The 15,289-nt window shown below is 34.8% G+C and overlaps 2 protein-coding genes across 3 annotated transcripts; one reads left to right on the top strand and one right to left on the bottom strand.

Moving 5' to 3' along the window:
* Positions 1–682: 682 nt before the first annotated feature.
* LOC17876974 (ADP-ribosylation factor GTPase-activating protein AGD1) lies at positions 683–6,257 on the top strand. Its single transcript, XM_006279950.2, has 19 exons — positions 683–1,125; positions 1,497–1,573; positions 1,674–1,774; positions 1,909–1,979; positions 2,168–2,230; positions 2,328–2,372; positions 2,498–2,563; positions 2,670–2,717; positions 2,808–2,903; positions 3,073–3,114; positions 3,241–3,444; positions 3,546–3,677; positions 3,790–4,017; positions 4,131–4,226; positions 4,318–4,650; positions 4,787–4,932; positions 5,019–5,112; positions 5,194–5,687; positions 5,780–6,257. The coding sequence occupies exons 1-19, from the start codon at positions 1,081–1,083 to the stop codon at positions 5,892–5,894; spliced, it is 2,496 nt and encodes an 831-aa protein (XP_006280012.1). The 5' UTR covers positions 683–1,080; the 3' UTR covers positions 5,895–6,257.
* Positions 6,258–6,349: 92 nt separating this feature from the next.
* LOC17875839 (pentatricopeptide repeat-containing protein At5g61990, mitochondrial) lies at positions 6,350–9,999 on the bottom strand. 2 transcript variants are annotated; one of them, XM_023786577.1, is made up of 2 exons: positions 6,820–9,999; positions 6,350–6,708 (listed from the first exon to the last, which is right to left on the bottom strand). In XM_023786577.1, exon 1 carries the CDS (start codon positions 9,923–9,925, stop codon positions 6,959–6,961), a length of 2,967 nt encoding a protein of 988 aa, XP_023642345.1. In that variant the 5' UTR covers positions 9,926–9,999; the 3' UTR covers positions 6,350–6,708; positions 6,820–6,958. The 2 variants fall into 2 exon arrangements, with proteins under 2 accessions (XP_023642345.1, XP_023642342.1); XM_023786574.1 differs by having other exon boundaries at positions 6,350–6,717.
* Between the last annotated feature and the right edge of the window lie 5,290 nt (positions 10,000–15,289).

A 15,289-nucleotide genomic window follows, 5' to 3' on the forward strand; every position in this document is an offset into this window, starting at 1 on the left:
AAACATTCGATTAGGATATATTTTAGTGGTATGGGAAAAAGCAAAAGACGGTTCTTAGTTTGTCACACGTTTTAGGAACTTGTCCTCCAATTTTTATTAAAGTCAACTACTAGTACTACTAATTTTGATATCATCTTTCCTATAAATTAAATGGCAGTAAATAAACACTCTGTGTTCATTCAGTTATATATAAATTTAAATTTGGACAGACGAATCTATGAATGCCTTAGTAATGATTTCATCCACCATAATACCTAATCAACTCGATCAATCTGAAAATTATCTCAAGTGTTTGTACCTTATACACATGGGAAAGAAGAAGAAAAATGAACATAAAAATCTCATATTTTTTTGAGTTTCATATATATATATATATATATTTTATTTTATTTTTTTGGACAAAGTTTCATATATATTTTAAGGTTGTTTGTTTAAGCATGTATCAACCATTTTTATGGATTTTTTTTTTTTTCTAAAAGTAACGATGAAAAGGTAGATTATTCATTTCATTCCAACAAGCAGAGACAGAGTGGTGGTGGGGGGTTAGCTTAAATTAATAATGATTTTGGGATGTGACAAACTAATAATTTTATAGGTGTTGTTAATCTGTTAAATATTTTTATTAAGCTTTTCCTAAATTTTGTTTTTTTTTTGGTTTGAATAGCTTAAATAAATAAATAAATGAAACAATGACAGCCATGGAAGGTTTCTAAGGTTTTTGTTTGCACACGATCACGATCACCACAACGACAAAGAAGAGAGAGTTCGAAGTAGCCTTTTTTTCTTTTTTCGGTCTCCATCCATCGCACGATCTTTCTCCTTAATTTCCGCACATTTTCGCACTTCTCTCAACCAACCCTAATCCCCCAAAAACCAGCTTTTGATTTTATTATTTTCCTAAACACACAAAAACTAAAAACATTTTACGTTTTTTTTTGTTTTGGGGGGAATTTATATAAAACACGCCTGTAATTAGCTCCGAACAAGACGACGACGACGACGACGACGAAGACGGTGGAGGTGGAGGAGGAGGAGGGAGAGCTTCGTTCTGGGTCTCTTGCTTTTCCCGCTGAACAAGATATGCATTTCTCAAAGCTCGATGATTCCCCCATGTTTCGCCAACAGGTTTCGTTTCGATCCTCTCTGTTTCTTCCTTCTTCCTCAGATTCCTTTACGCTCTCTCTCTCTACCTACATTCTCTGATCTATTCATAATTTGGTTTTCCTACGCACAATGTCCTCTATTTTCATATACATTGTCATCGATGTCAATACCATACCATTGATGGCGATTGATTTCTGATGCACCTTTTTTCATGAATGTTCTTTCTCTATACGTCAAAATCTAGGAGTTGACTTCTAGCTAATGATCTATTTATTTCTTCACATTTTTTGTTTTTGTTTTTTTTGTTTTTTTGTGTGTGTGTTTGAATTTGCTTCAAAGTTTGGTGATGAAAGTTTTGGCTATGCAAACTTTTTTTCTCGTTTGTGAAACAGATGCAATGTATGGAAGAGAGTGCGGAGTTGCTGCGAATGCGATGCTTAAGATTCTATAAAGGATGCAGAAAATACACGTAAGCGAGACAACCATTTCTATCACAAAAGCACTGAATTAATCATAACCTCAGATTTCATTTTCCCCCAAAATTTTGATCTTTCTTTGGGTTATTTTAGGGAGGGGCTTGGAGAAGGGTATGATGCAGATATTGGCTTTGTAAATGCGCTTGAATCTTTTGGTGGAGGCCATAATGATCCCATCTGTGTTGCTTTTGGAGGTAACATCATCGCCATGCTTTACTGTTCCTCAATTTTTGGAATATCTGAATCCTGCATCATTTTCTCTTTTTTCCTCAGTTTTTTTTTATCTTTTCTTGGACTAGTTTCTGAAGATACTATGTTATTTGCTTAGGTCCCGTAATGACGAAATTCACCATTGCTCTACGAGAAATTGGGACATACAAGGAAGTTCTTCGTTCCCAGGTACTGAAACTCATTGCCTATGTGTTGTTAGAAAGAAGTAAATTCCCTAACATTTATCTGACTGCTGAATCGGGCTCTTTCTTTTGTTCAAAACTTACTACATATATGATACCTTGTTTCTTGTACTTGATATCATGATACTGAAGTGATGCTTAGCTAAACTATGATGTCTTCTCAACACTTTTCAGGTAGAACACATGCTAAATGACCGGTTACTTCAATTTGTGAATGGCGATGTCCACGAAGTTAAGGTATATTTGTCTTATTAGCTAACCACATAAGATATTAAGTTCAGTATTTTCTCTGAATTGCTTTGACTTATATCCATTTTTTATTTCTATCATGCAGGAAGCTCGTAAACGGTTTGACAAAGCTACCATTATATATGACCAGGTGCGTTGAATGACTTCAGAATATGTCATTTGATGGGTAAAATTATGGTTTCCCAGGTTGTTACCATAAACATTCTGTCAGTTTGAAAACTTATGTCTTTTACTTATGTGCATCCAAATAAACAGGCACGAGAGAAATATCTTTCATTAAGGAAGAGTACACGATTGGATGTGGCTGCCACAATTGAGGAGGTATGTAAAAATTATTTTACTTTTTTTGAAGTTTGGGTAACATCTTGTCACAGGAAATCTTCAATTTTTCTTAAGCAAAAACTAACTTAGTTGAGAGACATTCCAGGACCTACATAGTGCAAGAACAACGTTTGAACAAGCCCGATTTCATCTGGTACCCGCTTTGTATCAGATGCTACATATATTTTACAGGGTATTCTCTCATATAACTGTACATAATGATTGCTTACTTCTTCCTGGCCAGGTTAGTGCACTCTCTAATGCGGAGGCTAAAAAGAGATTTGAGTTTTTGGAAGCAGTCAGCGGGACTATGGATGCTCATCTTCGTTTCTTCAAACAGGCAAGCTTTTTCTTAAAAACAATTTTCAGTAGCAAGATGACAAATATTCTCTTTTCTTGGAGCCAATCAGCTTGGTTTTACAAGGAAAACTATCATACAACGGCTTTTATTCCTCTTTTCTGATATGAAGCACTTGATTCGCTTTCTCACGAGTAATTCCTTCTTCCAGGGATATGAGCTTCTACATCAAATGGAGCCTTTTATTAATCAGGTCTGATACTTTTTGCAGCATGATTCTTTTTTTTTTTTTTTTTCAGAGATTTCTCTGTAGCAAATAGTTTTTTTATCCATGCAATAGTATAAGGTATATATGTGGTTAATTGAAATTTTATGGCAGGTGTTGGCTTATGCACACCAGTCTAGAGAATGTGCAAATTATGAGATGGCATCACTTAATGAAAGGATGCAGGAGTACCAAAGGCAAGTTGATCGTGAAACTAGAAACTCAAATGGTTCTCCAACAGGTGATGGCATGAGACATAACTCTAGAAACTCACAGAAAGTCATAGAGGCTGTCATGCAATCTGCTGCAAAAGGAAAGGTAAGGATATATCTTTTGTACTGAGGCTTACTCGTCAAACTGCCCTCACATCTTTAGACTGTTTTGTTTTATATTTATCTGTTGATATTACTTTCCTTCAGGTTCAGACTATCAGACAAGGGTATCTGTCAAAACGTTCCTCAAACTTGAGAGGTGACTGGAAAAGAAGATTCTTTATTCTTGATAGCCGTGGGATGCTATACTATTACCGAAAACCATGGAATTGGTCTTCAGTAAGTTGTAAAACCAAAACAATTGTATTTTTTATCCTTCCGACAGAAAACATATTCAACACATCTGTGATATACCATATCTTTACTGAATCTTTGAAGCTCTATGTATCAGGGAAATGGTAGTCGCTCTGTTGTTCACAGGAATATGACTTCAGAAAACAGTCCTGGGCTGCTAAGTCGGTGGCTGTCTTCTCATTATCACGGTGGTGTGCACGATGAAAAACCAGTTGCACGTCATACCGTCAATCTGCTGACCTCAACAATCAAAGTTGATGCAGATCAGACCGATCTAAGATTCTGCTTTCGAATAATTTCACCAACAAAAGTTTATACATTGCAGGTATGTTTGCAAGTAAACAATCTTCAGTTTCTTTTACCTATTGAAACTTAACGAAACTGCTATTAGGATTCAGGTCATTTTTTCATCTGGTATTCTTTTCATTATTGATGTAGGCAGAGAATGCACAGGATCAGATGGACTGGATCGAAAAAATAACTGGAGTAATTGCTTCTTTGTTGAGTTTCCAGACACCTGAAAGAGCAATCATGGTTAGAATTTATATGGTATTACTGCTGATTATTCCATCTCTGACCCATTTTCATTGTTGACTAACATAACATTTACCTGAAATACAACCAGCGTCTTTCTACTGTGGACGGAGGTGATACTTTCTCTGCAAGTGATTCTGGTTCTTTAGCAGATCCATATGATATCGAACAGGCAGAAAGTGGAGAGTCCACAGTGGAAAATCCCATGACTGGAGGAAACCGTTCAAGGTTTTCAGGGTGCTTGCAGCAACATGATATGGTAAAGACTGAAAAGCCAATTGATGTCTTGACAAGAGTATTGGGGAATGAGAAATGTGCAGACTGTGGTGCTCCTGAACCTGATTGGGCCTCTTTGAACCTTGGTGTCCTTATTTGTATTGAGTGTTCTGGTATCCATCGCAACCTTGGTGTTCACATTTCAAAGGTTTGCCATCCGAACTATGCGTCGTCCAGCATAAATCTTTTTCATTCTTTTCACAAAGATGAAGGCGTGAAACTAACATGTTTCCATTTTTTAAGTATTTCTAAATTTGGCATAAATATCCAACCCTGTTGTGCAGGTCAGATCGCTCACTCTTGATGTTAAAGTATGGGAACCATCAGTTTTGACACTATTCCAGTCGTTAGGTAATGTGTATGTAAACTCAGTTTGGGAGGAGTTGTTGAACTCGGAGAGTAGATCTTCCAGTGCTAGTAGGCCTTCGGGGTAAGTAACTTAAGTTCTTGTGATTAGGAGAAGAACAAAACTATGTCGTACATGTGTTTACAGTCTTAAAATTTCTTATTTATCAGCACTCCCAAGTCAGATCGACCACGAAAGTTGGTCGTAAGGAAGCCTGGTTTCAATGATCCCATTTCTGTGAAAGAGTTGTTCATCCACGCGAAGGTATATGTCGCTCTGTAAGTTAATAAGCAAAGCTTTAAAAGATATCATGTCCTCCATTGCTAATATAATGACTAATTACAGTACTCAGAGAGGATTTTTGTCCGCAAAGCAATAGATAGTCAGCATTTCCAGGCAGTTTTCCAAGAGATATGGGAGAATGTCCGTGCCAATGACAAGAAATCAGTTTACAGACACATTGTCTGCTCTGAAGCAGATGTGAATGCTCTGCGTGGACAAGCATCGTACACTGTGTCTATGCCCTTAGCAAAGATGATGCAACTGGAAGCGAAGGAGGAAACCCTTGAAGCCAAATTTAAGAGCATTGAAGAAGAATTTCAAGAGAATCCAGAGGGATATTCTCAGTCAAGAGGGACCGGGGAGAGTATGGTCAGAGAAGAAACTTCAAATGACTGTTCTTTGCTTCACCTTGCTTGTCTTTCTGCGGATATCGGTATGGTGGAACTATTGCTTCAGTATGGAGCAAAAATAAATGCAACAGATTCAAAAGGTCGGACTCCACTTCATCATTGTATCATCAGCAGGAGATATGCAATTGCAAGGTTGCTACTTATGAGGTAAACTCCATATAACATCTAGAGATTTGGTAGTACTGGTCTTATAAACCATGGATTTGAATTAGAAGTCTGATATAATGATTCAATTTCAGGGGAGGAGATCCAAATGCTGTGGATAAAGATGGTAACACACCGGTCAAATATGCTTCACAGACGGACCTCAATGACAGCGAACTGATTGCTTTATTAACAGACTCCAAAAGATGATATCAGTGATGAATCTAATTTGACCATTCCATTAGCTTATCGTGTGAAAGCAGAATGGTATAGCACGAGTGTTGCTCAGCTCAGCTGAACTACTTTCGCCATTTTCCACGTTTTAGTTGGTTTCATATTCTTCTTTTTTATTGCCCATATAATCGGGCGATTTGTTCATGAAGAGCGTAGAAAATACATGTAGATTTTCTTTTTTGATTGTTAGGTTGATATACTTGTTTATACTCATGGTGTACATAAGGTCTTTTTATGGGGTTGTATGTTCTGTAAGATGAAAACCTCTGTTTTGGTTTCACTATGAGATCTTTATTTTTTTTTAATGAAAGGCAAAGACACCAATTGTGTTCTTCTTTATGTTTTCAGACAGAATCTGTTGTTTCCCCATTAAAGAACTTGCTTCATCACCAGGCAGATTTCGTGATTCACATCTATCCTGCATTATCATCTTTTGATACAGATGACTAAAGAACTTGATATAATTTGATCATCATTGTCGATTCAATACATAAAATCTTTTACAAAGCTGAAAATGTAAGACTGACGCTAGACATGATCTAGAGGATTTTGTTAGTTCTTGAACTGGGTTTTCCCCTAGCCTGCAAAAACCAAGGAAATTGCAAAATCAACCACCCAGATGCGTCTCCCACATACATCGTCAATTTCTCAATGTGGTCATCATGATGGAAACTGCTGCTAAGTAAATCAAATGGAATCCAACATGTGTAGCTGAAGGCAAATCGGTTCTGAAGTAAATGAATTGGTCCAGAAGAGTATGAGCAGACGCTAACTATTCCAGGAACAGCAACTGCATATTCTTCACGACAGAAAAATAAACAAATATTGAAACCGAGTAGAGACTATCAAAAGTGAGAGGATAAAGCTTTCAGAGAATAGTTCAGGTTAGGATTACTGATACCGTTTGCCACGATTGCAAACCTTTAGCAATTTTCAGGTAGGCCAAGAAATTTGCCGTAAACCAAACTCAGTCAGCAGACTCCTTTTTAGCCACAAAGAAAAAGAAGAAGCTTGTTTGCTTTCGGCTTTCAATCTTAAATCTATGGAGCTGCTTCAGCTTCCACTCTTTGGTTTGAGGAAACGCAACTTTCATTAATTAACTCAATAACAGTCGAAGAATCAGGAATATACTTGAGTCGAACCATGTTCTCCATAACCTTCTCAGCTGTCTCCATTTCTCCCACTTTAGCAAAACCAGAGAGTAGAGCCCGGCATGTTGAAATACTTAGCTTACACCCATCACCAACAGCGTTCTTAGCAAACATTTGATCCACAAACACAAGTGCTTTTGTCGTCATCCCTTCTTTCAGGAAAGCATTGATGATTACACTATACATTATGTTGTCTGGTTCAATACCTGCAGCAATCGCCTCATCAAATACAGAAAACATTTCAGATCTTCTACCCATTTTATCATACCCGTTTAGAAAAGATGTGTAAGTTATAACATTCGGCGTCAGATTAACTTTCTGCATGTGGTGAAAGAGCTCTTTTGCAGCTTCCAAGTTTCCTTCCTTGCATAGATAATCAATCATAATGTTGTATGTTACATCATTGGGCTTGCCAAACCTATCGAACGACCCATCCATTAGCCGATTTATCATGTCTGTTCTTAATTCTGTTTTCCCAAACTTAAAAACCCAATTGATCAAAGCATTAAAAGGGGCGGTACTAGAAGCACAACCCATCTCGTTTGTCTCAAAGATGGTTATAGCTCTTTCCACATCGTTCAATCTGCAACACCCATCCACAAGTGTTGTGTACACAAAACTATCAGGAACTAATCCATTTAGTTTCATCTCATCAAATAACCGAAAAGCCTCAGCTAGATCCCCAGATTTGCAATATCCATCTATAATTGTACAGTAAGTCACTGCATTTGGGGGAAAACCTTTACCAGACATTTCATCAAGCAGTTCTTTAGCTTTTTCAATTTCACCACATCTGCAGAAGCCACCGAGCAACATGTTGTATATAATAACATTAGGAGTCAAACCTTCTTGAATCATATCATCAAAAATACTAGAAGCCTTTTGCATATTTCCCAACTTAGAAAATCCATCAATGAGAGTACCATAAGAGAATACATCAGGTGCAATACCCTTTCCACACATTTCATGGAAAATCTCCTCGGCATCATTTACTTTACCATTTTTAACAAGACCATTCATGAGAACAGTGTATGTTTTAGCATCCCCCAAGATCCCTTGTTCAACCATGGATCTGAATGCTGAACACGCCTCTATTACTTTCCCCTTTTTGCAATACTCATTGATCAAACCCGTGCAAAGAACCGTATTTGGAATTACGCCACATTCAAGCATCTCTTTCACATACTTATCTGCAGATGAAAATTCCCCTGCCTCTATATATCCACTGATAAAAGCTCCATAGGTGAAAGAATCAGGCTTCAACCCGTTCTCGATCATTTCAACCAGAAAAGACCTTGCTTCATCCATTCTTTTAGCCTTTGAAAGACCAATTATAAGAGAATTGTAGCAAAAGGTGTCTGGTGCGATTCCTTGTTCTTTCATTTCTTTTAACACCCTCACTGCATCTTCAAACCTACTTTTCTGGAGAAAGGTTTTGATCAATGTGGTATATATAACAACATTGGGTCTGCAACCACTTGCACCCATTTCCTTCACAATGTTATAAGCTCCATCAAGATCCCCAGAAGAACACATGCCTTTTACCGCTGTGCCATAAGTATACGGAGATATGACAACGTTCCTCTTTTTCATTTCAACGAGTAACTCATAACCCTTGAGAACATTCTTTACTCGAAAGTATCCCTCGATCAAGCTAGCATAAGCTCGTACACCTGGTGACACTCCAGATGCGATCATCCCATCAAATAGAGCCTTCGCCTTGCCCATCGCCCCTTCCTTAGACATCACACAGATGAAATAATCATACATCTTAGGATCGATTTTAAGTCCATGAGAAACCATCTCATGAACGAGTCCGTTTGCAGCATCTGCATCTCTGCCCTTTAGTAAACCATCAATCAGTATACTATAAGAAACATTATCAGGATACACACCAATACTATCCATCTCTACCAGCAGCGATTTAGCATCTTCTAGTCTCTGCCTCTTACACAACCCATCTACCAGTATGTTGTAGGATTGCTTCGAAATCACCAAACCTTTGCAAATCATCAACTTCTTCAGCTCAAGTGCTTCATCCAAATCCCCTTTTTTACACAAAGCTTCGAGCACCAAGCTATACACATTCAAAGCTGCATTCCCGAATTTCTCTTCGGTTCTAAGAAGTACACCTTTTGCCAACTGAGCATTCCCATCCCTGCAATGTGCAACAGTCACCATTTCATAACTCCGAATATCGAATACTACATTTCTCTCAACCATCCCATTATACACATCCCAAAACAAATCCTGACGATTCTTCTTCAATAACGCATCCAACAGATGGTTACATCGTGCCAAACTAGGAACCAATCCCAAATCCACAGAGCTAGTAAACACAAACACAGCTTCCTCTAATAACCAATTTTCAATGTACACATCAATCAGGATCCCAAATAGAACTCCGTTATCAGTCCTTCCCGCAAACTCTTGCGAGCATCTCACAATCGAACTCCAAACCTCAGCTACAGGCCATTTCCTCTCAGTCATACGGATTACAACACTATGAGCTTTCTCAAAACTACCGAAGTTACACAAAACCAAGGCGAGAAACGAAAACGAATCCAGTTTATGGTCCGTAACTTTCTGAGAATCGACCCAATTGAAGAAACTGAAAAGCCTAGCGGGATCATCGACGCGTCTGGATCGTAAAACGGAGAGAACCACGTCTGGGTTTATCTCAGTCGAAAGATTCGAAGATACCAGAGTGTCAAGCCAGTTCACCTGGTTGAGAATTCCCGCTATTTCACCTGATGCGTCCGAAATTTTCTCAACATGAACGGAATAAGATCGGAGGACTAAACAGTTCGCTCTTAGCAATAAACATCTCTTCCTTAGCAACGTTGATCCCATCATTTCCGATCTCGGAGATTCAGCAACTTCGTCGGAGAAGAAGGATTTTTTAAAATAAAAACACGACTTTAAAAATCTATACTAAACCATTATCCTAAAGGCCCACTTCTGTGTGGGCTTTAAGCCCAAACACGTACATGCTCCTTGCATTCCCGATGTTAATGTTAATGTTTGTTTTGCAATGTTAATGTTTTGTTTTGCATTTCCACGAAATTTACACGTGATTTACTAGTTTAAAAGAGAGAAACTATTTGTTCAAACAAAAAAGAGAAACTATTTTTACTTTAAATTTTTATTATTAATAAAGAAAGTGGTATGGTATGGTTTGTTCATAGACGTTAAAGTTAAATAATTATAATATTTCAAGGGGTGTGGAGAGTTCTCTCGTTCGTATGGAGGGTTATGGGAGAAGATATGATGAAGATCCCCACTAAAAGTTGAATTTCAAATGGTGCATGAATGTGTTGTGTGGTGTGACCCCAAAATACATAGTGTGTGAAATGCATGTTTTGACCCAAAAATATACTATTTCTTTCTTGTTTTTGTTTTGACATGAGAAAAGTCGACGGGTATGGGTATACCATTAATAACTAATACTAATAATTAGTAAATCACTTGTTTTTAAATTATAAAACGTGTTTTAGTTTTCTTTTTTTGTTAAACATGTGGTTACGCATAAATTACATGTACTCTTTTAAGACTTACATGGAAATTTTGTTATTGATCGTTTGAACTGATAGAGTCACCTAATATGCTAATACTAATTGATCTCGAGAAAAATCAGAGTCTACCTTTTCCAATAGCTTAAGAGATTCTAAGCTATTTCAATTAAAAATAATAATAATAGTCTATATTAATGAATAATAATCCAACTGAAGCATCTCTGAATAGTCTCTTTAAAACCAGTAGTATGACTTTAGCTAGACTTAATACGATTGGATGTTAGATATAAAGCAATATATAATCACACCATCGACGAAACTTCCGAATTAGTTCTTAAATATGATCACATCGGTACGTAATCATTTTCTATTATGATCTTTATACTTTGGATGGCAAATCCAAGTTAAAATTCTCTATACATCCAACTTTAATATAAAACATTAGTGGCTAATTGCTATCGTAATAAGAAAACAATTAGTATAGGTAAAAGATAGGTTTAGTATTATTAATATGTTGCTTTTTAAAAAAAATTGTTACACTGTTCAAAGTTTGATTAATTTTTGAACAAAAGAGTAAAATAAAATAAATAAAAGAATCTGTGTTGGAAGCAAGGAAGCAAGTGACTTCAAAGAAAACAACTTAATCAAACTAGCACGACTTTTAAAAGTATAATCTTAAGACGCTTTCATCGTCATTAGATACACGATTAATTTATTTAATTGTTTATGACCCATCGAGAGACCCGACTTGGCTCCAAAAAAAAAAACTACATAATTTTTATTTTTTTTGATAAATGTAAAACAATAATTTTGTGTTGATGGTCAAAGAAAAAAAGGATTAAAAAGTAATTATAATCTTAAAAGTGATGTTTAGTCAGAAATAGTATTTCTCCATTGAGATAGGGAAGTTTTTCCAAATTCTATTAGCAAACAACTATGTTTTGCATAAAAGATGATTTATCTTGTCTAACCAGAAGATTATACTTAGAAGTTAACTCACAGGAAAATCTACATTAAAAGACTATTATTAAACAGAGATTCGTATTTTTGCGTATATATTTTTTTGTTTGTGTAAACTCAAAGATCAAGAAGTTCCTAGTGAGGATAATAAATGGCATAAGCCGACAACATTGAAGCACTGTCGGTGGGGGAGAGTCTGTATTTAAGATTTGTTACAGATATATAATTTGTCGTATTTTCTTCATAATTTTGACCTGATCAAATATTGAAAAATACTATTCTTAATTAGACGAACCAAATCACGAGGACACCAGGCTCGGACACGTCACACGTGGGCAAATTTTTTTTATAAAAAGAGTCCGACTAATTGAAACCAAAATACAAAAAATGTGACATAACTAATCAAATTGCTAATTTTATAATCTTAAGACACAGTTAATTCCATGACTAACCCTTAGTTTAATATGATTTTTTTTTTATATAAATAATATGCTTTCATTAGTCATTGGAAAATGTATGTATATTGGGGGGGATAAAGACGGTCCAAAATGTACAGCACAAACGTACTATTCCATGCAAGTCTAGCTCTTGACAACTTGCCACAAACTTTATTTTTTTTTAAATAAAAAAATGTTTGTTGATTACACTTAATACACATAATCAAAGTATGTTATCTCTAATTGACTTGAAAGGGGATGTTATCTTCTACAGTGGTACCATGCGATTAATTTAATATTTGATAATTTTTTTAATATATCCTATGATTTTGGATGAATTGACATACATGGGCGGCTACAGTTGTGTGTTTGTATTAAAAGAGTTTGTTTGTTTTTATTTGTTTTATTTCTTTATCTTAATCTTTTTTTTTTTGCTTCTGAGTTTATGTTTATATTGGAATTTGTACAAAGCATAATATAGGAAACCATTTGTTTCTAAAACTTAGGGGTGTTTATTGTTATGATCAAATATTTAAATTTTGATTTATGCTTTTATTATTATTAGGATCAAATATTTAAATTTTTATTTTTGTTTGTGATCGACTAAGTAGACTGAATTTTAAGGCTTTTATTGCTTTCATATAACTAATCTTTTAGGTTATGATAAAACCTAAACATATTTTATTTTTAATGAACAATTGACATTTTTTTTATCAAAAATGAAAAAAAGAAGAGATTCTTACAAGTTTGGAAAATAATTGATCAAATTGGTTTTGTTTTAAACCTATCTTACACTCATGTTTTAGCTGACGTGATTCGGTTTATTGAGTGTAACAATCTTATTATTGGATCCAATTGAATTGGATTAATGAATTATATGTATTGGGTTGTAATGTTTTTTATGGTAAACCACTAATGCATTTATTTATGGTCGTACTATCATCATTATCATATAACATCATACCAACAAAAGTTTGTAGGATTGTCCATAATTTTAATTACAACGTGTAAATTTTTATCATTTTAAAAATCTAATTTCTATAAGATTTTTCCATTAAACTCTTCAATATTTGCAATTTTAATTTATTTCTGACATTAATTTTGCAAAACTATTTAAGATAAATGATTTGATGTATAATGTGAGCAAAAATCTCAACTCATTTGTAAACAGATAATACATAATCAACAAGTTGGCACTTAATCTATTGGCCATCATCATCTTAAAGCTGTTCTTCCTAAATCATAACTTAAGTAAAAAGTTATTTTTAAAAAAAAAGAGAAATTGGAACAAAAGTTAGGATTCTAATATAAAGAGGGTTTAGCTCTTTTAACACTAATTATTTTATAATAAAGCATAATCCTTTTTCAAACAATTAGTTCTAAAGTTGAAAGGGTTAAAGCCGTCTTTGGACTCTCTTGTAACCAACCTCAAAGAAATGCATCGTCGTCATGTTGTGTACTTACAGTAAGAATGACATTTCTTTTTGGTACAAGACTAAGTCGATCAAGTAAATTATTAGTAAAAATAAAATGAAATTAAAAGAAAAAAATGGAAATTTGATGGAAACGATAATACATGTGATTAAAAGAAGCGCAGGTAGGTAGACTGCTTTATATGGCTGGACCGTTTTAAAGTTAGTCTTCTGTTTCTCTTTTTTTTCATTTTTCCAGCTTTAAGATATGTTATGATTCTCACTTTTTTCTTCTGCGAGAGAACAAAAAAAAAAAAACAAATCACACTCTAATAATATAATTAGTATATCTAAACAATTCATTTTTAGAACTATATGAAAATTTGTAACAGATGAAAAATGACGTCATCAGCTGTAGTATAGCCTAGGCCGTTTCTTCACCTAAACGACTGTCACGCAACGTGTGTGACTAGACAGACGTAACCGAACTCGATACAAGAAACAAACACTTTTTTTTTAGCGAAATAATTAAAGAAAAAAAAAACGAGTAATTCGTTCTGGCTTTTACCTGCGAGACCCACGTGCGTTGGAAAGGGGACAGCTTCACCACGTGGCTTATGTCCATTCGTTTCCCGGATAACCGGCTAGTCACTCCAGCGTTACCTCTCCGCGCATTTTTTAAAAATAAAAAAAAAGACTCGGGGAGGAGGGAGGAATCAACCTGTTTGAATAGAACGGCTTGAGTCCGCCAATCAGAACCCCACGAGGCACGAGCCATTGTTGTTGATTTCTTGTAAAACTGACCACCACTGAGTTATCTGTTACCTAAACCCTTTTTATTCATCCGATTGAATAAATCCGCTTGGAATCCGTCGCCTGTGCCCGTGGGCGCGTGTGATAGAAGAAGTGCGATAATGACGTGGCATGTTGGATAAAGACCAGAGAATATATATATATAATATTATAATTATTTTTTTGGTCGATCTATTATAATTATTTTCACTAGTTAAAAACGAAATGTGTTTAAAATTTATGTTTTTTAACATTCAAATTAAACCAAGTTCTTTTGTTTTTTTATAATTAAAACTAGGCCCGGACCCGCGCTACAGGGGGAAAAGTGTGGGTTTTTACTTTTTCCGAATTACGTAAACTTTTAACTGTTAAAATGGATTTTTGGTGTTGAATGTGACAAGTATGAGAATATGTACTATCATGGATGTGTACTTTGTCACGTATGCTAGGTTCAGTTCCGCGCTATGGCGCGAAAGAATATTTACAGGTTTATTTTATTTTAACGTGTTTTGTCGTATGTGTTATTATTTCGCTCATTTTAGTATCAACAATTATTATTTCGAAATGTATATTTGGTTTCAATTCTTTGAGAAAAGTGTGTTTTCGGAAATTAAATATAATATTTTTATAAACTAAATAAAAGAACGTTTATTAAACAAATTGTATACTCACAATGTATGTGGTGACGAACCAATCAGCAAAAACCCGTGTATTTTAAAAAAAATCATGAAAATATATGATATTGAAAAATTATGAAAATCATGTATATACATGTATCATACAAGAACATATGAGTTTGAAAGATTTGTATATACTTGTATCCTATAAAAATAAAATAAAAATATTAATATACTTAATATTGAATAAGAGACCATAATATTCTTGTTATTCATTTTCCTTAAAATATTTAGAACATTTTAAGGAAAATTCAGAATTTAAGGTAATTTATTTAAACTAACTTATGGAATATATTCTTTATGACTGATTTTGTATTAGTAGTGATTCGATGATTAATAATTATAAAGATAAAATATCGTTATTAAAGTATTTTTAGTTAATTACAATAATTATCCTAAAATTTTAATTATTTTTTTGTATCCAAAA

This window comes from Capsella rubella, unplaced genomic scaffold, assembly GCF_000375325.1.
Source record: "Capsella rubella cultivar Monte Gargano unplaced genomic scaffold, Caprub1_0 scaffold_8, whole genome shotgun sequence".
NCBI lineage: Eukaryota > Viridiplantae > Streptophyta > Magnoliopsida > Brassicales > Brassicaceae > Capsella > Capsella rubella.